The sequence below is a fragment of the Clupea harengus genome, chromosome 1 (genome assembly GCF_900700415.2).
Source record: "Clupea harengus chromosome 1, Ch_v2.0.2, whole genome shotgun sequence".
Classification (NCBI taxonomy): Eukaryota; Metazoa; Chordata; class Actinopteri; order Clupeiformes; family Clupeidae; genus Clupea; species Clupea harengus.
Window position 1 is genome coordinate 1,778,433 of NC_045152.1, and position 25,000 is coordinate 1,803,432.

General features: G+C 45.3%; 2 protein-coding genes and 1 long non-coding RNA gene across 8 annotated transcripts in view; all 3 read right to left on the reverse strand.

Annotated features, from left to right (window-relative positions):
- LOC122133082 overlaps positions 1–15,652 on the reverse strand; it is a 15,863-nt gene extending 211 nt beyond the window's left edge. Inside the window, exons 1-2 of the long non-coding RNA XR_006152532.1 lie at positions 14,911–15,652; positions 11,781–11,783 (exon numbers count right to left, since the gene is read on the reverse strand). This is a non-coding gene — a long non-coding RNA (uncharacterized LOC122133082). The remainder of the gene's footprint in view (positions 1–11,780; positions 11,784–14,910) is intronic.
- ier2a (immediate early response 2a) lies at positions 10,216–11,430 on the reverse strand. The gene has a single exon (XM_042708453.1). It carries the CDS (start codon positions 11,317–11,319, stop codon positions 10,735–10,737), a length of 585 nt encoding a protein of 194 aa, XP_042564387.1. The 5' UTR covers positions 11,320–11,430; the 3' UTR covers positions 10,216–10,734.
- Positions 15,653–18,510: 2,858 nt separating the features above from the next.
- LOC122128484 (nucleus accumbens-associated protein 1) overlaps positions 18,511–25,000 on the reverse strand; it is a 10,469-nt gene continuing 3,979 nt past the window's right edge. For 5 of the 6 annotated variants that reach the window (XM_042708413.1, XM_042708425.1, XM_042708441.1 and 2 more), the window contains exons 2-6: positions 24,523–25,000; positions 23,857–24,030; positions 22,476–22,581; positions 21,640–21,737; positions 18,511–20,291 (exon numbers count right to left, since the gene is read on the reverse strand). The exon at positions 24,523–25,000 is cut by the window's right edge and continues 551 nt beyond it. In XM_042708413.1, the coding sequence (XP_042564347.1) occupies positions 19,978–20,291; positions 21,640–21,737; positions 22,476–22,581; positions 23,857–24,030; positions 24,523–25,000 (1,170 nt within the window). In that variant the 3' untranslated portion in view covers positions 18,511–19,977. The remainder of the gene's footprint in view (positions 20,292–21,639; positions 21,738–22,475; positions 22,582–23,856; positions 24,031–24,522) is intronic. The other variant, XM_042708406.1, reaches the window with a different exon arrangement.

A 25,000-nucleotide genomic window follows, 5' to 3' on the forward strand; every position in this document is an offset into this window, starting at 1 on the left:
GCATCTTGCACGCACATTCATACCATGGTACCACACAAACACCCTCTACACACAGAGTTGGAACCAGCATGTCAGCACATATCATGAAATGTAACTGTTTTAAGGCCCAGAGACGTGACACTGATGTCTTTTTTTCTCCTGGGGAAACCACACAGATATGTCGGTACATAGAAATGAGCTGTGACCATCAGCACCTAGACACATGTGCGCTGCTGCGTATTCAAAAGAAAATGTCCTTTATTTTTTCTCCACCGCATTAACCACTTCGTTTTAAAAAAATCCAAAACAAATACCCAAGCCCACCCAAGCCATACTTTCGGTGGCGCAGTGTGTAAACTAGCCTCCAGAGGGCAGATGTGGCCATGGAATTAGGCCTCTTTCATGGACACAGAAGGAATCGTCTGCCAGCAATTGAGATGTCCCTACCCTGCCATGAAGTGAATGGGTTTTGTGGCAGCATGACCAGTTTTCCCCTTAGTCTTGTCCACAGTGTTTACTGGCATATGTGTTTATCTGTTTAATTAGGGGGTTCAAACTTGATACTCTTACGAGAACATGAAGTGGAATGGATCACATATCCCCCCTGGTCCCTCTGTAGGATTTTCTGATTTTTATCCCTTTTTTTTTTTTACCTTTTTTTGATTTTCTTATTTGACTTGAGCTCTGTAAATAGTTATGAGCCATGCCCAGACGTTTCTGACACAAACATCTGCATGTACATCTGACTTGGACTAGGATATGGCCTCTGGTTGTTAAGTTGTTACACCGAAGATTTTGCACTCCCTCACCTTTCTCTCTCCTCTCTCTCTCTCTCTCTCCTCTCTCTCTCTCTCTCTCTCTCTCTCTCTCTCTCTCTCTGGCTCACACACACACACACACACACACAAAAGAACACAAATGCAGACATTCAAGGCTGGCGTTGCTATTATGACAAAGAACAGGATGTGGCTTCTCTGAAGTGCTGTCATTTGCAGCAGTACCGCAGTGATAACAGCTCACGTGCCCTTATTTCATACTAACCGCACACATCCTGCCTTTCTCATAATCACACGTACTGTTTCAGAGTAACAGTGGGGCAGAAATCAATTTTTCTTCCCTTCCCTTTTCTTCTCCTGTTCGCGTTTTTTTTTTTTTTCATGTTCTTATTTGCTCTCTGTAAAATGTTGCTTCTATGTGTTTGGTCAAAAATGTTTCCCCCATCGTTCATGTTTGTCTCTTGATCTCTTGGATTTTCACTCTATTTGATTTATGGCATGATCTCTTATGCTTCCTTTTGACTGTGCTATTTGCTTGCTTTTCTTCTGCAAATCTTTCCTCTAACCTTTCCCCTGCTCTTTCTCCTTGCATTTCTCCACCTCTTTCTTTCTCCTCTTTCTCATCCTCTCCTCTTGTCCTTGTGTGTGTCCTGTCTTTCAAACACATTGTGTCGTTAATTTTGTTGTACTTTTGTTTTATTTGCCTTGTTTTACTTTTCGTGTAGGGCAGTAGTTCGGTGAGCGGGAGCCCCGTCCCCTCGACCTCGGGAACTAGCACCCCCCGCCGCGGGCGCCGCCAGCTCCCCCAGACCCCCGCCACGCCCCGGCCCCATGTAACCTACTCACCCGTGGTGCGTAAGGCGGGCGGAGGAGGAGGCGGAGGAGGGACGCCTCCGCAGCCCGTCCGCCAAGCCTCCACCACCCCCCGCCGCTATTCCCCCTCTGGCTCCGGCGAGCCTCCTCCTCCTCCTCCTCCTCCTCCCAGGGGGCTCCCCACCACCACCATACACCACCACCAGCAGCCAGCCGCAGCAGCAGCCGCAGCCGCCACCCTCCCACCACGGTTCGCCCCGCTCGGGGCGCCACGGGCCGCGCTGGGCCCACCGCCTCCGGACGGGCAACGTGGAGGGCGACGGCTGCTTCTACGAGGACGAGGACGAGGCAGAGGACTACGAGTACCCGCGAGCGCCCACGAGCCGCCGGCCTATGAGCAGAGCCCCACGCAGGGCAACCCCCACCCCCACCCCCACCCAACCATCCACACCCAACCACCCTAGCCACCCCCGCTCGCCCAGGACTTCCCGACACGCACCTCCTCAGCAGCAGCAACAGCAGCAGCAGCAGCAGCAGCAGCAGCAGCAGCAGCAGCAGCAGCAGCAGCAGCAGCAGGGCCCCCCGCCGGGCCCACGCCGCCTACCCAACGGCTACCGTTCCTCCTCGCCCTCCCCCCACCACCACACCCAGGCCGTGCCCACACACCCCGGGACTCACAAGCCCCCTCACCCCCGAGGGCCGCGGGGGAAGGGCCTGCATGAACCCTACAGTGAGACCGATGAGGACGACTGGTGCTAGCCTCTGGGGAATGGGGAGGGGACGATAGGGGAGACTGGGGGGGGGGGGGGTGGTCGGTGGGGGTGGGGGTGGGGGGGGGGGGAAGGGGTGAACTGGATAGGCTCTCTCAGCTTGGTTCTCTCTGCCCCAGAGTGGTGGCAAGAGTAGGCATGAGGGATCGCTCTCTGCCCTGGACAGCCTGGGGGAAATCAAGGCATGATTCGACTCTCTCTCTCTATCTCTCTTTCTATCTCTCTCTCTCTGTGTTTGGGTTCTTTTCTTCTCCCCTGCTGCCTACTCTTTTCCATTGGGGTGGGCCAGAGCAGGTTCAGGTGGTGGCTTGGCTGGCGAAGGGGAGGGAGGGAAGAATGCGGGGAATAAAAAAAATGGGGGGATTGGGGTGTGGGGAGGAGTGTCGGGAGGGGATGGGAAATGTATGTAGTGAACAATTAGCATTGAAAACATTGTGAAACGTAGCTCATCTGACTGAGGACAAAATACTGAACACACAAACACATACACACGCACACTGAGAGGAGCGAGTGGCAGTGACCGCCATGTCAACTGTCAAAAGACGTTTGTGGACAGGAACAAAAACAACAAGAACAACAAAAGAAAAGAAAAAGAGAAGAAAAACATAATTAAAAAAATAGTCAAACTAAAAGAGGAAAAAGACACCTGAACAAAAGGAGACTGACCAATTTTTTCTGTTTTTCTTTTTGTTCTTTTTCTTTCTTTCTTTCTTTCTTTCTTGGCTTTTGAATGAACAGGATCTCAGCCTATTGCAAAAACCAACTGTGATGTTGGCCCATATTGATGAGTTTTATCATCTCTGTTTACTGTTAATAATGAGTTCACAGTGGGCGTGCCTGGTGCCTGTGTACATGGATGTGTTTAGGGATGGACAGAGTTTTGGGGGGCAGAGTTTTGGGGGGACAGAGGTTGCTACACCCTGTGACTCGCATGGGGTCATCGGACATAGGGGGGTGGGGGGTGGGGGGTCAACCCTCCCAATATAGCCCAATACCTCTTCCCCCTCATCTCAAAAAAAAAAAAGAAGACAAAAAAGCAAAAGAAAACGCTAAAACAAAAAAGGGGAGGAAAAAAAAAACACATTTTTTTCTTCTCTATTTCTTCTTCTACTCCTTGGCTTCTTCCTCTTCTTCTTCTTCTTCTTCTTCTTGTACTTCTTCGAAACATCGGAGCTTGATTCTTCAGTTGCACCGCTCAACTTCCTTTGAACTCCTAACGTAAACTCCTGTGGAACTCCTGCATGATCAATACAAAAAAAAAAATGAAGATGAATAATATTGATAATAATAATGATGATGACGATGACAATGAGAATAATAATAATAATATAATAATAACAAAAGTATCTTTTATTGGATGAGGGGGTGGGGGATTATTCCTTGGTCTTATTGTTTTGTCTGTGAAGTTCTCTCTCTCCATTCATCCCCCTTTCTCTCAGTCTCTCCTCCCTGACCGAACGGCTCAGACTCTCGTGCTATCTATTATGTGTTATGGTGAGCCCAGAGGCTCTGATAAAGCCGCTGCAAGAAAAAAGAGGCCACCACTCCCTCTATTCAGGACGCGGCCCAGGGAACAGGCCTGATGATTGACAAGGTTTTCATTCTGTGCCAAATATCTACCAAAAGAAAATAGAGGAGTTTGTTGGATGAAGGTCGCCCCCAAAATAGCACAATTAATTTAGAACATTCTCTTGTTTTTAAGATAGTAGTAGTATTTTATTTACTACTCTCATTTTTGTAGTCTTGACTATTTGTTCACTTGCACAAAGATACCTAGCCCATAAGCACACAATCTCTTTGACATTTCAAATGCTGACATAACACTGTCATATAACAATGTGAAATAAAGGTTTTAAAAAAAACTCCTGTCCAAAACATTCCTGGTCGATCAGGCCAACATTAATATAGCATGGATAGTTTTATATTGTGACTCGGTTGAATGTTTTTTTTTTTTTTTTAAATCAAAATAGCAAGGCCATCGTCAATGGTACAGCTGTTATAGCATGTATTGGCAGGTACATATCTATATACATTGAACACATAATATATGAGCTTTATGACTCTGTTATGTTGGCATTGCAAACAGACACACTAAAGAAATGCTTCCGAGCAGAACCTCTAAGCTTGTGTCTGGACTTGTGGACTCTTTTTTTTTTTTTTTTTTCATGTTTCTTCAGTCTTCCAGATTAAGAGATGGACGGAGAGAGAGCAAGAGAAAGGACATGGAGTAAAGAGAGAGGACCTCTCCATCTTCAGAATTGATTTGTTATTAATGGTGATTAGGGCTCTGTAGACGATGATGTTGGTAATGATGGTGATTACAATGGTGATGTTGATCATGGTAGTGGTTATGATGTTGAATAAGATAATGATGATGCGAAAATATGATTATACATTGTTTAAATGCTCTTAATTGTTTTTTTAATTTTTTATTTTTTTATTTATTCCTTTCTGCTGTGCTCATTTGGTGGCCATTTTGTTTGGTGGCAGCAAGGGAGAAGTGTGGAGCTCTGTGCGACTGGTGTATTGTGGGAAACCGTTCCATCGGCTCCCACTCCCGAGGCTTGAGCACCCCAAATAAAGAACGTATCCATCCCCTTGCCATTGGCCACTGCATGACCCGCCGATTGATTCACGACCATCAAACAAAAAAAATAAAATGCAATTTTTGGGGACCTTTAGCATGACTTTACAAAGTAACAATATTTTTGGAGCCACTTTCACCTCCCCTAATGGTATCATGGAAAAAGCTGTGTGCTAAGGCCCGGCAAAACAGACAGTCACAAGCTCCACTGCCTCTCTCGGCTGCCAGGTGGCGCTGTAGGTCATCGCTACCTTCCATATTTCCTCACTCGAACCGCCTGACGTTTCTGTTTCATCATGATTGTTGTTACTGTCATGATTACTCTATACACTGGGAGTAGGACTTAGGTGTCTGTCCGTCACCAATGGTGCACCACTCTGTGTTCAGGACATGTTAACACAGCCAATCAAACTGCACAGGACATGTAAACACAGCCAATCAATTGCATGGGAGAAAACAATGACCAGGCCTTTTCTGCCAAACCTCGTGTGTGTGTCCCCTTTCATCTTTTATTGCCATGTGCAAGGTCACAAGGTCACAAGTGTGCAGAAGTGGTTGGCATCACTGTGATCGCCGCTGGGAATACTTTTCACACTGCATGCAACATTTTTTTAAAAGAACAGAACGAATTTTGGGAAGGCTTCAACACAAAAAGCAATTTCCTAATTAAAATCATGGTGAATCATACATACCTAAGACAATTCTCTCTCATATCTTGCACTTTAAATACAGCAGCACTAATGGGTATACTGAGTCTCTTTGATTCGATATGGATTAAGAATGTTTTTTTACACCTGAATGTCATCACCATGTGTGAGTAGTGGTGTGTGTGCGTGTGTGTGCGCGTGTGTGTGCGCGTGCGTGTGTGCGTGCGCGTGTGGGTGCACATTGATGCATGCTTATGTGTGAGTCATGATTTATTCACTTTAAATGTGTATGCACTTGTGTATGATTGTGTACATGGGCTTGAAAATATCTAATTTATGACCTGCATGGCAACCCCATCAGAAGTTAAAACACTCACTGCAATCTATCGACCTATCAATGGAGACCGGACACCATTACTCCTTACACACAATCTTGCCCACACCAGTTTTACAGCCACACTTACAGAATACAGAACATGTACATGTGTCTTTGTGTGTTGAGGAAGAAGGGGAGAGGTGGGGTTTATACTACCCACTGCTTTACTGAACGAGGTGATGCATTTTTAAAAACTGCACAGCTAATGCATAGCTGGGTTGCACATGATTGATACAAAGAGAGGAGGAAGAAATAACTGTATATAGCTAGGCCTTTTGGCAGTCCTTACTCACAACAGGGAGGCATTTTAAGGGTCCCTCAATCAAAATGGTGTTTCTCTGAGTATTGGTTTGGGTGGCATATAATAATTCGTCATTCAACAACAAATTGAGTAAGTGTGTTGATTGTAACGGAGGACTATGTGACCGATGAGTGAGTTGAGATGAACTTATATTCACACACCTTTTAAACAGAAAACATTACATTATGAAGCTGCCTTCATCAGGGGTTATTCCTTTCTCCTCCTCTCCTTTTCACAATTCAACAGTAAATTCTCAAGGTTGGCTACATAGTGCTATTCGAAACAGCGCTTCCGATAGAAAATTAATCCAGATCACACTGAATAGTTTCTGTACCAGATGCACCGCTTCCCCTGCCTTGGTTCTCTGCCGAGGCAGGGAGTTGCACAGAGGATCTGTACAGTCTGAGGCCCTATACAAAAGGCCCGCCACCACTCTTTCTTATCACCTCTATCTTTTTACATTTACATTAAGTCATTTAGCAGATGCTTCTGTTCAAAGCGACGTACAATGGAGAGAACAGTCAAGCTACGCGCAATGGAGACTTAGTGTAACAATAAATACTATTTTAAATAAGAAATAGAAAAAAAAGAGCAGGAATCTTCATCTATAATCTCATGCACTTATGCAGTGCTACTACTTAGTATAGCCTGCATAGGGCATTGCTTTATTGCCTTTGTCCAGTGCATTTGTTTTACAGTGCTGTGTTTAAAATTAGTTAATTAGTTAAAATGAGCTTGCTTACACAAGCACTGGATTATAGGTTTTACCCAGTGGGAGTCATTATGATGATGGGTAGCCATGGTAAGATCAATTACACTATTCTGCTCTACCCATGACTCCTCAGAAATATCATTGGATTCTTGCACATATCGCTGCAGTTCTTCACATATCTATATGCAATGGTGCCGCCATTTAAGTAAAGCCACTGCATAGCTGACAAACTGCATTCATTTTCTCCTTTCTCAAGCACCACTCTGCCTTTGCAATGCATTAATTAAAGCCTCTCCTCCCCCTCTCTCTCTCTCTTTCACTCCTCTCTCTCTCTCTCTCACCCTCTCTCTCTCTCTCTCACACTCTCTCACTCCTCTCTTGCTTGCAAGCTGCTCTCACACTTTCTCCTCTCTATCTCTCAGGCCCTGTTCACACCTAGCATTAATTCTAACAAAATTTGTTGGAAATTCAATCACCTTACTCTTGGTTGCGTATCTCACAAAATACTGATTGCCTCTTTGTAAATCGCATGTCAAAATAAATGTCAGGACTTGCCCTTTCCAATTATGCTACTTTTGTAACTATTGTGCAGTAATCTGGTTTTAAAATGGTATCAAATGAAAGGGCGGACCTTATGCTTCGCAATGACTTGTGGAACTTTGTGGATCAAAGAAGGTAGGCGTAAGCTTGTTTTTAAAACACATCAAATTCAACAAAGTTACAATCATCTGTCTTTTCTTCGCCCATTTTCACAGCTCTGCATCGTAGCTCAGTGAAGCCGTGAAGTATTTGTAGCCTCAAATGATCTGTAGTATTAAGTATGGTGGAGTAATCCGGTTTTGAAACTACAGCAAATGTCACTAATACATAAAACATTTTTTTTTCCCAAAGTGCTACATCATAGAGTGTCCCACCATCATGGTGCTGATATCACCAGATTACAGACGGTCCATACATATCTGAAAGGATATCCTACCTGACATCCATATCTTTTGAGATAACAATTTAATGACACATAAAAATATTTTTCCCTTTCATGAATGTTAATGTAAAACTTAAACAAGTAATATCATATCAAATGATGGCATATCTGGATAACATGGCCACATATGACCACATTCTTTTAGCAGTGTCTACACGTATGTGTCCTGGCCACATTGAAGGACCACCTACTCAACTAACGTCCTCTTTGAGTATGTACTCAAAGCTGGCCTTGTCATCGACGTCTGAAAATTCCAAAAAGCCCATAGAGATGTATTATGAGAGCATAAAAGTTGGTTTCAGTAACCAATAAAGCACCAAGTAAGCCTTATGTGCGAGAAGATAACTCCACTCACCCCTCACTTTCCTCTAGCCAACTGGTTTTACAACAAAAATGAACACTATTCCAAACACTTTTCAGCTTGTAAAGCCTGTATACGCTATTCAAAGGAAATTCAATATTAACAACAATAACATGATAGCATTAGCTTGCGGAAGTCATCGCGCTGTTCCCTTGTCTTGCTGACACTCGCTAGCTAACTGGTCCATCAGTCACTGCTTTAACAGATGCTGCTGTTGTTCTCTCCCGTGCTTTCTAGTTGCCCATTGGAAAAATGCTGGACACCAAGCATCGTCTCTTTCAATGTTGAATCCAAGTCAGAAGTAAGATGAGCTAGCTAGGTAATGTGCGTGTTTAATTGCATTTAGAGCAGATAGGTGAGATCCGATCACAAGTGGTCACTTGAGACGCGTGTGGAGACGCTTTCAAATGCAAGGTGTGAACAGCCCCTCGGTCGTTACCCCGGTAACAGACATCACCCCAGGTGAAAGTGTCTATGGAGTCATCTGCTTCTGAAAAGGCTAAAAAGGCCATTTGCTGGTCACTCACAGGGGCCTCTGGTGCAGGTCAGTTTCACCGGAGGTGGGCTAAGAGGAAGTGAGCTGACAGGAGATACCACTTTGGCTAGAACAATTGACTGGCGGAGCGGACGCATTTTTCACCACCTCCCTTCCTCCCCTGTCTGGGCCCCCCCCCCCACACACGCCTCCACTCTTCCCCTCCCCCACGTATGTCTGTTAGCCAGATGTGCTGCATATGAAGTGCCTTGTCCTTCCTTTCTCTCGCCTCTATAAATACCCTTCCGCCGCTCACACATTCCTCTGACTGTCCTGCTTCCTGCTCTCCTCCCCCTCATCCCCACAACACACACACACACACACACACACACACACATACCCCCTCCCCGCTATCCCTACTGGCACACAGTTGGCTGTTAAATGGATCTGTGAGTTTGTGTTTGTGTTGCTCGCTGAATGGATAAGTGCAGTGTGCACATACACATGGTGATACCCATCAAAACATTACACCGGATGAACACATGAGCACTCAATAGGAGTGGTGCTTTTCATCCCACTCTCGCTCTCTCTTGATGTCTAATCCTAACCTTTTGACCCCCAAACACTTTCCTCACCCCATCATTTTCATCTGTTAAGAGTTGTCATAGTTACAATGAAAGCAAACAAAGAGGCAGGATGATTATGCGCTGTCGATATGTTTCAACTCCATAAACATGGGAATTATTTAACAGAGCAACTTAGTGGTATTGTGATGTAAATTGAACAGAGTTGGAATATTTAATGCAGGCAACGTGTTTGGTCAGTTATCCCCAATGTAAAGCTAAAGGAAGTCCGTGAAACATAGTTCCACCCTGACAGGTCTTTGATAATTGTCTTAGGCCAATGCCTCTTCAAATGTTACATCTGCATATAAGGAGGACACTGAACTAACGTTGTGACTGGCAGTAATGCATTGTTCTATCGTAGGATAGGTTTGGCGTAATCTTTTCCCCTGTGGCTAACACAGAATATTCTAAAGCCAGTTAAGCTGAACAGAACATTACCGTTTGCTCTATTAGGTGCCTCACAGGAGACGTATTGTAGTCAATATATACCGGATGTAACCCTTCATTGTGATCCTGGGTCGCCCGTGCTACATGTGTGACTGTTCTTTTCTCACATACAATAGGCCATTACGGTTCGAGGGTAACACTGTGAAATTGACTAGTGCTGACACAACGGGCTTGCTTCCGGCCCACTTGTTAATTACCGTCGCTTCCTGTCTTCAGCGGACAACTCCTGCCCCCAAGCAATCCGGTCACCACCCCACTGTGTTTGCTCAGGCTTCGTCTAGTTTTTTTTTTTACAGCATGTTTTCTCAGATGGCTTGTCACCCGCTGCAGTGTTTCAAATACACAATTGGAAAGACACACAGTGGATCGTGTTAATTTTTTATTAAATAAATAATGAGGTAGCTTGTGGAATTGGAATGTGTAGTTCGAGTGTTTTGACTAGTCACCACAGACTTGTTACGACTAACATGAGAATGCTCCTTCCAGTGAAATGCAATTCTTGTCCACACAACATTCAAAACATTCTGTATTTACACGAGTTAACATGTTAAGTGGCTGGACAATTGTAGAACCAATAGTCCTTTATTTTGACTTCCCTGCTCACGGCTGAATTCAATCAACTGCAACTGTCCAAAGGCTTCTGAAGAAAGCACACAAGACACTTTCTTGTCTTGCAGTCACGTTTGTTCCTTGACGGCATGCCTAGTTGCGTTGAACCCAAACGAAGATTTCTCACAATGGACACAATGCTCCACTGAACCATACTGTGGGCTGGCTGCCATACCCCGGAGATATCATCCACAGGTCATCGGATTCGGGTATCCCTTTTCGTGCGCAAAAAGCGCATCAAGTTCGAAAATATCAGCGACTGCCACCGTTGCCACATCAAAAACTAACAATGCCCCTCGATATGGGGATATGTGTTAAGGAGTCCTTTATCCCACAGCAAGTGGCCCTAAGCGCACCGTTCCGCCTGACATCCACGGCTTCCATTTTTGCCTTTTTGCAGGGTAGGAAATCGGGCTCAACAGCTGCTTTACCGTGGCGCTTTCTGGACTGTCTGTCGGGGCTGGTGGAACTCTGATTCTCCTTGTCCTCCGAGTATGCTCCAGTGTTGTGGTAAAGTGGGTCACTCTGTACATCAGTCTTAGGACAGTTCTCCGTAACTTCTGTCTTTGGAGCAGGAGTGGAGTCTACATTCCGTGGGACGCCAGCAGGGTCCGTACCTGTTTGACATGATTCCGTAGTGACTCCGGTGAAGTTAGCCTGCTCTTCTGGTTGCTCACTAGCTATGCGGCAGCTGTGGTAGATGTCTCTCGCCGACTTCATTACAAGCGTGATCAACAAACTTCGGTGAAGGCGAAGTCCACCACGTTGCGTGCGTAAAGTGTATATTTTCCCCAAAGCATGAACCATAATCCGCTTGGCCTCGGTGCTGACGTCCATTGTTTCAGTTTGTGGTTGAGACATTACAGCTATAATTATGCTGATAGTTGTGTTTTGATTTGACTATCTTTTTACAAGTTTACAGGGACCTCAGCTGTTGGCACTCTCAGACATGAAAACATTCCGACGAAACGGGGTGGACTTTTATTCTTACAATGACGCTCCTTGACACGTATGCGATAGACAGCCAAGCCCCACCCACTGTCAAACTCTCAAGGAACGCCAGCTGCATTATAGTGTAGTAGGCACGCTTTTAGTCATGATTTACAACCACAACTAAAAGGGCTTCATATTATTAATGATAATTAATGAGATGGATTTTTTTATTTATTTTACAATTACCTCAACTAGGCAAAAATGTGCTTAACAGTTGCATTGTGACATTTGTGAACTTGCAGAATGGTAGTCTCTAATGCCTATATATGGCACATCCGACGGACAACCCGTCTCCCGCCCACGGAAAACTCACGACATGTTGGACGCACTTCCTGTTTCCATATTTAGAGCACAGAGATTTCGTCATAGTAAACATCCATAAATGGTTGTCAAGTGGCATGTGACTTCCGCTACCTACACAGAAAAGAAAAGAAAAAAAGCCAGATGTGCTCAGATGTCAAATCACAGTTCAGTCGTGATTAAGTTAATATGTCGCGCTGTAAATAAATACAAATAAATAATAAATATATATAATATCCATAGTGATGGTGATGTTCATCTGTTACTTTGCAACCGCTCCAGGTCAACCAGTTTAGCGGCATACAGATCAAAAACAGTATCTGAAGGAGAAAGCTTTCCCTCATTCAAAGATTACAATGGTGAAAGATAATTAGATTTTGGTAGTGGTGGTTGGCTAGCTGACAGGAAGCACTTTAAATGATTTATTCAAATCGGGTGTATGTGAATGGACAGGTGTAGTCAATATCACACAAAACACCAACAAAAGGGTTCCAAGAGTTCCTGAAATGCTAATTTTGCTCAATGGTGCTACAGTCTCATTGAACACCTGATCTGGTGACTTTACAGCTTGGCGATGCCACACTAGTTACACAATAATTAGAATAATTTAATCTCAGTCACCTTCAATCTGATTCTGTGACTACAGTTTCAGCCAAATGTATTAGTTGTGTAGTGTTAAAGAAAGTGGAAAATGTGACCTTTTAACATTTTAGAAATGCCTTGAATGTTATGCCTTGTGCTAGTCTATTTTTCCTAGTCAGATTGGCAGACAGTGTGGCAACTAACATTCCAAAAAATATTTGATCAAATTTGCTTTTGTGTACCTCAGACCGAAACAGACACCTTTGAGCATGGCTCAATAACATTACACACGTGTGAGTAATTACCAATTATGGTAAGTAATTGTAAAAGTGAACATAACTTGTTGCTGAACTCTTCTCTCTTCTCTTAATAACTAAAGTGGCTTTCACTCATACATGTGTTGATATAAAATGTCACTGGCAATACAAAGGCATGAGCCTTTCAAAGATAGTGGTGCTTATGACTGTCAAGTGGTTAGTTCATATAAAAAAAGAATCCATTTAGTGCTTAAAAGTATAATTACAATTTGCAAGAGATTTGGAGTGCTGTGTATCTTGTGTTGTTTTATGATTTACTTCTTGAGAGATTTGACATGATGAGATCTTCCGTCAGGAAATGTGTGTAAACAAAACTTATTCCAGTGGAAAAGACTGTCAAATATAAAACAGCTTATATTTATATTAGGGTCTTGTAAAATATAACAGCTTTTTTCTGGTACCAGAGACAAAAGGAAACATCATCAGTGGACCTCAGTAAAATAAAACAACAAAAACATGAGATTTATGTCAACACATTTAAGCTTTGGCCGAGATGGCTGGTTCACCAACAGGCAGCCACCTCAGGGCATCATGGGCAGACAATGCCTGCCGAGGAGGAAGCTTGCCCAACAAAGGGCCTGCATTTGAGCCAAGCCTCCAGGCCTCAGTGTACGCTGTGATGAGCGGGTAACCTGAGAAATAAGAAGTGCCTGGGATCTTGCACAGGGTCATCGTGACCAGCTACGGCACCAGGTGGAGATGTTGCCATGGAGGACTGGATCACAGCCGGTCTACGCACTACACAAAACGCAGCTAACAGTAACGACGAACCTTCAAGATGGACAAAGACATGCAGCACCTTCAGTTTGTTACAAACCTTTTTTTTTTATTATTAAGATATTCAGATTTATCATTTTTGTTTTCATTTTGATCCTTTACAGTAGTTAATGTGCAATTACTTTGAATAATATTGGGTCACAGTTAGGGATTCACAAAGTTATTGGCACTTTGAAACACATGATAAACGGAATGAGCACTGGCTTTTACTGGGGTGGGAAAATGGGGGGGGGGGAAATCACAGCTAGGGGTTACGGCACGTGTAAGGGGGTGGGGTGGGTTCTTTGACATCAGTAGACGCCACTGCATTGGTTTCCAAAAGCGTGGTTTCTGGGTTACACTTCATGCTGTGAGTGCACAATGAACAATCAAACTTCAGTAGTGCTTCTATGTATAATATACAGTATATATATTTATATATGTATATCTCTATATATTTATATAAAGAGTGAATCTGGGATCTGTTGACCCCCCAGACACACCGCCAAAGAGGTTGCATCTTACAAAAAAACAAACAAACAAAAACAAATCAACACCCCATATTTTGTTTAGCCTTGTCTGTCAGTGTGTGCTTCAGCAAGCAGTTTTGTACTTTCCTGTCTGAGGTTAGCTTGATAATACTACCATTCATTTCTTCGACTGTTATTTTCATTCTATAGCATACCATCGCACGAGATGCTGTTGTTGTTGTTGTTGTTTTGAAACTGCCCTGCAACTTTCCATGTACTGTGAGCAAATTCTGCACGTCAGGGGTTAAACTAGCCAAGGCTCCTACCTGGATAGGTGAGGAGCGAAGCGGATGTGCTCCACACAGCCACACATAATCTCGAGCACACCTCCGTAAGTCAGTGAATGATACCTCTGGCTGCATAAGGAGTCCACATGTGATGTGTGGATCTCTGCCAAAGATTCTGCCCAGACCCCCTAAATCAGGGTTTAGGAAAAGGGTATCTGTGGAAGAGTACACCCAAGAGGTGAACGAAAAGACCCAAATGACTGCATTTGAAAATGAGAGAGAGGTAGAACATCGGTCAGCTCCAACCCTTTTCCTCATTAGACACGCCCCTTTCTCTCTCGTCTGTCTTTTTTTTTTTTTTTTTTTATATCTCAGGTCACAGTCAGATCATTAAGCCTCACTACAACATTACCCTTTAAAAAGGACCTGCCTTAGTTTGGAGATTGGAAAGATGTCTTAGAAACACGAAATTGAAGAAAAAAAAAAATTAAAATTAAAAATAAGAAATGAACAATCCCCAAATCATAACATTCACTCAGTCACAGCCAAACACAGGCTAGCCTAAGCAGCCTGGCCTTCCCCTGCCCTCCACACACGGAGTGATTGCAAGGTGCCAGAAGGGGGTAGACGTTTATAATGGAACCCCCAAAAAGGTGCTTCTCCAGAGGGGAGGGAGGGGAAGGTGCATACCCGTCAAAACGTCATCTCCTTTTTTTGACGAGAAAGCTCGGTTCCGCACACACACACACATTCACACTCAATGGTTGTACGGTTCCACCCTAGCTCACTTTGGATTGATTTGCACGGGTCACTTGGAAGATGATCTTTAAAACTTTAAACACCCATAGGAAACACAAATATATATATTAAAAGAATGAAACATAATCCGAAACTCAAAAAATGAGAGTACAACTAGGGTGCAAAAAAAGAAATCAACACACAGAAAAACGCCACCGCACATACGAACTTTGATCATAAAGCCAACCACTCCACTCTAGCGGCACTTTTTACCCTCTAAAGGTGATCGGAAAAGCAGAACACCGAGGTGAACTGCAATTACAATAAAAAAACACCAGATGGCAACAGAGACACACGGATCCATTGCCAGCCTACTGCCCCCCTTTCTCCCTCAGGCGGCACACCATGCGGCACATCGGATCGGATCCGTGCCATCAAAATGGAGGCTGTCAATCCAGTGGCATCCCACGAGTGGCACTACAGAGCCATGTCTGAGGTGATGCTTGAGGGGACTAATATAGAGGTGAGCCGTTCACACACCTAGGCATCTCAACAGAAGCAGAGGGGGGATGGGTGGTTGGGGGGGAGGGTGTGTGTGTGTGTGTGTGTGTGTGTGTGTGTGGAGACACCACCAAAACAAACACAGTACTTATACAGCCAGACAAACGTTCCCTAGACAAGATTGGAGTTACCTTGGGGGGTGCAGGAAATGCTTTAAAATGTGCCAGTACCAGACAGTAGGGGGAGGGGGGGGGGGGGGGGGAGAAACAATTTGGGTTAAGAACACCTCAGATATATGAAATGTCACCAAATGTGGGCCAGCTTCAAGTGACCTTCCAATAGCACCATAATCTCTCTTAAAGCTCCCCGTTCCCTACACAAATTCAGCACTTGAATCCTTATCAAAAATGAAAAAATAGGCAAATGCTCTGTCCTATACTTTTCCCCCCATATCATATCTTATCTTATTTTCCTTTTTTTTTTCCTTTTGCAAAAACAAAACAAACAATTGGTAACTCAACCATGTGTTAGTAGATTTCTCTCTTTCTCTTTCTATAGAGTACAGTACAGTACACGTTCTACAAGCTTGGTTGAAAAAAAAAAAAAAAACGACAACAAAAACAAAACGGAGTTATTAAAAGGGAGAGGAATACGCAGGTAATAAACTGAAGGACCTCCGGCTTACATTCATGCAGCTCATGAACATCTAGAAAAAAAAAAAAAAACAATCTGTAGTAACCATTCAGTTCAGTCACAGAGTAAACAAGACTAAAAGGATCATGTGATGAAGTCTACTGTTCAGACAGCCTAACCGGACTGTTTTTCTCACCATGGAGACCAACTAATGGACCCATAGGCCTGGCTGTGGTCTGATTCTCTAGCCTGATGCATGCTGGGAAGCAAGAAGCCTCCACTCAGTATCTTTAATCTATACACGTTTCCAAAAAACAAGGAAAAGAAAAAGAAACATCTAGGAACTAAAACTAGAAAAAGAAGGAGGGGAAAAGGACACCTAAAAAAAATGTAAATAAAAAAAAAGAATCCTTGACACTCACAAGTCCTACAAAAAAAAAAAAGAAGTCTAAAACACTGTAAAAATCAGTTCAACAATCCTGTCGATATTTACACCGTGTATCACTACAACTCGTTCTCAATGACAAGACTGGGTCCTGCTTTCAAGGAGCCTCTGGCAGTCACACTCACACACACACTCACTCACTCACTCACTCACTCGCACAAACACACACAAACAAACTCTCATGCACTCAGTTCCATTGGTTTAGTCCAGAAACCATCTCACTTTGAATCTACAAAATAAAGGTGCATGGCCCCCTAAGGTCCTCTACAAAAAAAGGTGCAAAAAGCACTAGTTCCAACCATGAAAAAGGTGCACAAAGCTCCACTGCTCCACTAGGAAAGACACAGAAGTATCATCAGGCACATCTGCTGCATCCCCAGAAAGGATAGCCTACTTGTGGCACAAACCCCTCCCGTCACAATACACACACAGGACACACACACACAAGCAGTGCAAACAGTAAAGGTGCAAATCACCAAAATGAAGTCACATCCACATAGCACTAGAGAAACAGTCTAGTGAGAGTCACACACACACACACACACACACCAGTGGAAAATGTTCTCACACCCTTCTTAAGAAACCATGTGCTTTTAAGTACACCATGCTTCCAGATGACTCAGCCTAGTTAAGAGGTAAAGGCTGGGGTTGAGAGAGGTGCGACTGAGCTATGTTGAGCCCAGCTGAGTACAGTGGAGCTTGTGTGTGTTTGTGTATGTATATATATATATATGTATGTGTGTGTGTGTGTGTGTGTGTGTGTGTGTGTGTGTGTGTGGAGGGTAAACGTGGTACATGTGCATGGTTCAGAGCCACAATTTCAATTGGAGCACAAGGTCCTGCTATGCAAATGTCACTTTACTGCTTTTACCTAGATTCTGACTTAACTCAGTCTCTCTCTCTCTCTCTCTCTCACACACACACACACACACACACACACACACACACACACACACACACACACACACACACACACACACACACACACACACACACACACACACACACACACACACACACACACACACACACACACACACACACACACACACACACACACACACACACACACACACACACACACACACACACACAAAGGGCCAGCAAGAACTGACAAACAGATCCAAGCATGCACTGCTTTCTTATGCACACACACACTAGCACACAGAGCCAACTTTATGCATGGAATGTGCACATATGGCCGGTAACACCCACACTGAATGGCATGCCAACCCCTGAACACACACACAGCTGCCCAAATACAGAGACGTCTGCAAGCCATCACTCATGACTTTACACACTAATCCCGCCCGCCTGCCTCCGCCTTCCCTCACCCAATGCGCACACACACACACACACACACACACACAGTGAGACGGGCAAATAAGGCACACAGATCCACCCTTTCTAGGGACACAGCTTTTCCCCTTAAAACTCAACAGGGCACAAGCCCCACCTTTAAGACAGCATGAGGACAAGCCTCACCTCTACCATCACCCCCCCCCCCCCCTACACACACACACACACACACAAACACACTGATTACTCCACACCTTTGGTATGGTTGTGTGTGTGTGTGTGTGTGTGTGTGCACATGTGTGTATGCAAGGAAGGGGGTAGGTCCTTTCGGAAACCTTATTTCACACACCACATGTATACACAGTCACTATTCTGGAGCTGATCTACACCAGGTCTAAGACCAACAGCAAAGGCGCGCTCTAGAACACCATTCTGATTTGAGGTCAGCACTCAGCCCTGCCACGCACCCAAGTCAGCACGGGGGAAAATACCCCAGCAGATCCAGGATCAGTCGCTATAAAGTAAGGAAAGCACTGATCATCCATCGGCTATACGACCAGTCCTACAGATCAAGTAACTGATTACAAGAAACAGCCACTGGTCTCTCGATATTGCCACAACTGGGACCAGACCAACACGGCTGTTCTGAACGGCAGACGAATAAAAAGTAGAAAGCGCCCACCCGGCCTAGATAAGATCACTTTATGCAAAAATATTTTACTCTCTTTTTGTTTTATCTTATATGCAAGACTACTCCTCACAAACATTTCAGTCAAACAAAAGGAAATGTTAAAAAAAAAAAAAAAAAAAAAATTCACACACAACACTAAAAAAGGAAGAAGAATAAAAAGCAAAGAGATCTGAAAATAATCCCTCTTTCTCTCTCTCTCTCTCTGTGCACATGGTTAAGGTGCGTCTAGATAAATACATTTTTCAACGACATGACATGTCTTTTTTTCTTTTTTCTTTTCAGTTTTTCTCCACCCGTTCCTTTTTCTTTCGTTGGTTTTCCGCTCTGGCTTCCAACTGCGATGGCAGATTCCCACGCAGACAGACACTTCACCAAGATCAGGTTTTGTGCAGGAAAAAAAGGGGAAGGAGGGGGGAAACTTTTCTTAAAAACAAAAAAAAAAAACAAATCGGGGTGGTGGTGGTACTTCAAATAAGACTGATTCTCTTCGTCCTCTTGTGTTTTTCTCTCCAGGTGATGACAGGATGGGGGAGAAGGAGACGATACAACAGACAAACCGAAAGAAAGAAAGAAAGAAATAAAAGCGAGCGAGAGAGAGAGAGAGAGAGAGAGAGAGAGAGAAAGGATACGTGAATCTCTCCTCTCGGCCCAGAGCGACTTGTGTGCATCCAGTGCCCGCTGCTGGCTGCCCGCTCTCCCTCCTGTCAGATGGACACACTGACACACTCATGCCAGTTACATTCAGTACCAATTCAGTACCAGTACCAGAGCAGTGAGCCTGGCGCGACCCATCCTTTCCACTTCGCCATTGGTGCCTCCGATATGAAATGGTGAAATTGGGGGAGGGAGGAAAGTTTGGTTTTCCCCCCCTTGGGACACATCATTCAGTCAGGTGACGAAATAAAACCTTGACACATGGACAATACTTAGATTAATGATTGACTTATACGATAAACGATAACGATAAAGCAAAGCTGGGAGGAGGAGGGCCTCTGTGCAAAAAGGGTAGGCAAAAAAAAAAAAGAAAAAAAAAAAATGTAAATCCAAAAAACAAAAAACAGAAGAAGAAGAAGAAAATCAACAATCAATCCCCTTGTCTCCTTTTGAAGCCAATCACATGCCCACCCACTGCCTCCTTGTATAGTACCTGTGAGAACCGCCTCCATCGAACCCGGCCTGACGGAACCAATCCTGTGCAGAAGCAGCGGAACCCAGAGTCAAGTGATGGGGGGGGGGGGGGGTTGTCGAGTGGCTGGGTTGGGTTGGGTTGGGTCAGATCACAACAGTAGGGCAGGGCAGGGAAAGGGGGGGGGGGGGGGGTAGTTGTTGGGGAGGAGGCATGTGACATTTCGGGGTGTAGGGCGGCCGGAAGTAGGGCGTTGGGAAGCAGCGCGGCGGCGGTAGCAGCAGCAGCAGCAGCGACAGCGACAGGAGGAAGGAGTGTGCGTGTAGGGGGTGTGAGTGTGCGGAATGGTGGGGCTGAAGTTGTGGCCAACAGGTCGGGGCCCTAAAACAAGGAGCTGCTGTCTCCACCCACGTCCTGCAGGGAATCGCCGGCCCCCATCCCTACCTCGCCCGAGCCGGCCACCGCCCCGCCGTCCAGGCCGGTGGGGTCGAAGGCGCTCTCAGCTCCGAGGGGGTCGGCCTCCAGCTTGACGCTGTCGGGCAGGAAGCTGGCGTAGGCGTCCCCCTCTGCCATCAGCAGCTTCAGCTTGGGGATCCAGCTCTTGCGCACCACGCGCCGAGCGTTGGTGCACATGTCCGCCGCGATGGCGTTCATTTCGCTCTCCTTGAAGCTGGTGGCGAAGTTCTGGCAGTAGACTACAGGGGGGCGAGATCATCACAGAGATAGAAATAAGTAACAGTCCACACAGGATGTGTTGCAATTCCTTGTCTTAGTACAGTGCTTCCCAAAGTGTGGGGTGTTACAGTAAGTTACAGCAAAGGAGGTCAGTTGAGGGAGAAAAACCAAAACAACCAATTACTGATCACATTTTGTATGGCAGTGCTCTTAAAGCATAGTAGCCTATAACTAACCTATTTGGTGAGGAGTTAATAGCCTACCGTATATTTACATAATATGGTCAGGGCCTACCATTTAGCCTGTATGTTAGAATATGGTGTTTCATTTGAGAGGTGGGCATGGATGGGCTTGCAAGAAAGTTTGCTAACTAGCGTGTCTCTGTGATATCTTTGGAAAAATGTATGAAATAAACCAGCAGCCAAGAAGCAAACCACGTATCTCCCTCGCCTCGCTGACAAAGATCAACCGCTTCATCAAAAAGCTGGAAATATGGGAGAGAAAACTTGGCACAACGGACTATTGACTCGTTTTGAAAATACGACACCGTTCACCGAGATCAATAAACTCGCGATGACAGTGCCTCCGTGTATAACAGTTGAACACATCACTGAGGGGGGGGGGGGGGGGCATTTCCACAAATATCCCTCCTACTAGAGTGGCCAATATGGCTGGGTGATCGATCTATGCAATGGATCAACAGCACCCGAGGACTGGAGAAGAGGACCAATTCATTGAGATGGCATCCAACTCCAGCCTCAGACTACAATCCTTCATCAAAGACACTGGGTGGACTCCACACCAAGCCAGAGGCCTGTGGGCATTTGTCCCTCTTTTCATAATCCAAGAGAGGCCTGTCATGAAATGTTTGGGAACCACTGTCTTTATATTTATATTTATATTTATATATATACCCCAAAATGCCACTAAACTACACCAGTTAGTGAGACCTAGTTTCTGTTAATAAACTCCACAGGGTATACACTTCCATCTCTTTTTACATGCAGAAGCTCCGGCTCTTTCTGTGTGAATTATGCATGGAATAACATCATCTTTCTCATCTGTAATTACACCAAAGTAACACACAAGCCGACTGCCACGCCAATGGTTTTTTGTGAATGATCTGTGAAGTAGCCAGACTCCTGCTGCGGCTTTAGGAGAAGTGGCCACAGAGAGCCGTGTGAGGAGGAGGAGGAGGAGGAGGAGGAGGAGGAGGGGGTGTGTTACTCCAGCTGAGGTCTATACCCCCGGAAAAGGACACTCACACTTGACGGCCACAGAGAGCCGTGTGAGGAGGAGGAGGAGGAAGAGGAGGAGGGGGTGTGTGTTACTGCAGCTGAGGTCTATACCCCCGGAACGGACACTCACACTTGACGGCGTGCAGGACGCGGTTGTCCAGAGGCTTGCGGCTGGGGTCGTTGGTGGAGGAGCGGATGCCGGTTCCGCAGCTGTTTGCCAGAGTGCTCCTGAAAGGGGGACGGTGGAGATAACGTGGGTGGATGCAAACACACACACACACACACACACACAGAAATACACTTAAGTATTTACATAGCAACACCAACAGCAGGGAAATATCTTTCATGTTGCTGACACTCAACACACATTCACATTCAGTAACTGCACTGGAGCTTCTAGAACAATGCAAATAAAAGTATATCGCTAAAAAGATACACATAGTTAGCTAGCCCACATGTCCAAACATTATACCCCATTTCAAAATGAGCAGACAGAAAAGTAATGAACCGCGATCCTGAGAAATGTGATCTGACGCAAGGAGACCGGGGAAGAGACTATAAGTGTCGTCTTTCCAAAAAGGTAGCTTCCTGACATTCTGATGCTGACTGCTGCTTGGCTCTCTAGACAGTCAAATTTTCCATTTTGACATTTAGCAATTGACAATTGACCTTTATCCACCAACAGCTGACAAAGAACATGCATAGTTCAGCCATGTATCTATTGAAGACTTGATTTAATTTTCGCTAGGAATAAAAAATGCTTTGTACTCTGCAGGACTATAGAACTATCATTTGATCAGTTTCTGAAATGAGCCGCTGAAAAAATAACGACACCAACTTTAGTATTGGTACTTGCTTCGCTGCATCTATTACAGCAGTATAAAAGCCACTTCACAGGGAAAGCTCTGAAATTCACAGGACAGTTGAATCACATACACACACACACAGAGTCAATCGCCCTCTTACCTGTCAAAGAAAGCAGCCAGCAACCTCCGCAGGAGAACCTTGTGTCTGGTGCCTGCGCTGATATGACAGTTCATAAGCTGGGACCTCGAGATGTACACGTTGGTGCCTGCGCACACACACACACACACACACACACACACACACACACACACACACACACACACACACACACACACACACACACACACACACACACACACACACACACACACACACAGAGATGTTCAGCTGTAGGCATCCTCCAGTTTGAACAATTCAACAGACTTGTTGAGCAAAAACAGTTTGTGTAAATATGACAGTATGTCACCGTCTCAGAATGATGGAGCATCTCCGTCCATGGGCCTACCCATGGAAACCACACACACTCCCTAAACGTAATCTGCCAACAGGCTCGCGTGTTCTAGAAATCACAGGGAGCATGCTTTGTCACATACCACATTTCTGAAAATGGTTCATCAGTTTGCAGGGCAAGACATGCCAACGTACACACAGGTGTGTGAAAAATGCACTAGTGCTGGGTGTGGGCGTCATTAAAGAAATAGACTTTTGCTTTTGTTCTTGTTCTTGGATAGTGCGGCCCTTGGAATGTTTTGCCCTCCCCAAAGTCAAATCCTTAGAATTTAAACACTCCCTTCTAAACGGCCTGTCCTTGGATCAATTAATAGGATTATGATCACTATTTCCAAAACAACGTGCCAAATCTTTGAAATCCTTCGATTACAGTTTGGAACAATAGGGTATTTTCCAACTCATACATTTGTCTGCTCTGGGACAAAGCAGTCTGTGACTGGCTCTTTCTGAAATTTCAACAACTGTTTGATACATAAACGAACCAACTGAACCGAATGCCGCCAGGTTTGAAATAACTGGTCCCGAGGTTTAGCTGAAAGTAATAAGTGGCAACATGATAAAATGCAGACTGAGCTGTTCCTGTCACAACATGAACTTTCGAACTGCTCCATCAACCACCAACTCTCAACGTACATGTTGTCTTGTACTATATTCAGCAATGAGTTTAACCCTTCAGCAGGTGAAGTAGAATGGTGCAAAATGAACGTTCTGAAGAAGAGCTAGGTCTAAGAAATATAACAAGGAATTTTAGAATCTTGCATTGGATATGAACACATTGTTTTGAACATTCGAGTAAAAACCTCACCTGCTGAAGGGTTGTCTATTTAAACTCTATTTACTTATCTTTTTATCTGCAGTCTATATATTGTACTCAGTACAGTACTCTTATATATAAACGTTATATATCTTCATGAATACAGTAGCTTTTTCTCCTTCTGGCTACAACAGATGTAGCCATTTGCTGCTGAACACTGAACATATAGGGAATTAAAAATATCACACTCCTAAAAAAAAAACATCAGCAACTGACCTGAGACCAGCTCCAGTTTCTCCGCAGGGTCGCCCTCCTCGTACAGCTTGGGGTGGCAGCGGTTGCCGATCTGTGCTATAAGCTCCGTGGGCAGAGAGGCCAGGTCCTGCCGCCCTCGCCCCCGACTCCTCGTTTCGGAGTGGTCGCCCAGTGCCTCCACACGCTCACCTGCCACTTTGGGGTAAAGGGCAGTACCATGGGAGAAGAGGGGCGGGGGGGCAGGGGGGGGGGGGGTGGAGAGCAAAAGAACAGACAGTTGGTTAGAGAACAGTTGAAATGAATGAGTTGAAGTGAATCTGCATAGTCAAACAAAGCACAAAAACCTGTATGCCTGCCTTCGATGCCTCTCACTGCCAAATTTAGATACATTGTAAATTGCTAAGCTAATTTTAGCATGCCAGTATACTCTACTGACAAAGAAGAACCTCAGCCCTCAGCTAGCTGGAAGAATTGATAATATATATTCATTCTCTAGTTCCAGAGCACTGGAGGGCTGTGATGGAATGATTTCCAATTAGAACAATGGTGCAAAATGGACCAACAGGATGGCTCTAGAGTAGATATCAAAATAAACCACCTGGTGTATTAAGATTGGTTACATTTGCCCAGACTACACAGTGAGTCTTCGGGTGCTGATAGCGCTCTTTGGTGTGCGCCCCCCCTCACCTGCTGCGCCCATGTTGAGCATGCTGTACATGGTGTACATGTTGCAGATCTGTCGATACTGCTCCTCTGTGCCGTCGTCCACCACCTCCTCCTCTTCCTCGTCGTCGTGGTAAGAGATTGGCGAGTCGCTAGTGTAGGCGCTGAGGTTGCCGGGGCTTGTGCCCTCGGGGGTGGCCGCGCTGGTGCCGTTCCCATTGCTGCTGTTGCCGCTACCCGCCAGAGCCAGGCTGAGGCCCAGATGAGTCTGAGTCTGGATGGCGCTGTTCCGGGCGGCCTCCTGGGAGAAGCGGGCTGCCTTCCTCATGCTGGCCCCTGAGCCCCCCGAACCGCCCCCGCCCTCGCCCCGGTTGCCCCCCTCCCAGAGGCGCTTGGCCACGGGCGTGCACACCACCGAGTAGGGCGACGCCTCTGGCTGCTCCGTCTTCACCTTGGACACCAGTGGCAGCGGGGTCAGGCAGGAGGTCGGCCGGCTCGTCGC

Excerpts from the sequence above, each read along its gene's own strand:
- ier2a (XM_042708453.1), bottom strand. The coding sequence starts at position 11,319 with ATGTCTCAACCACAAACTGAAACAATGGACGTCAGCACCGAGGCCAAG.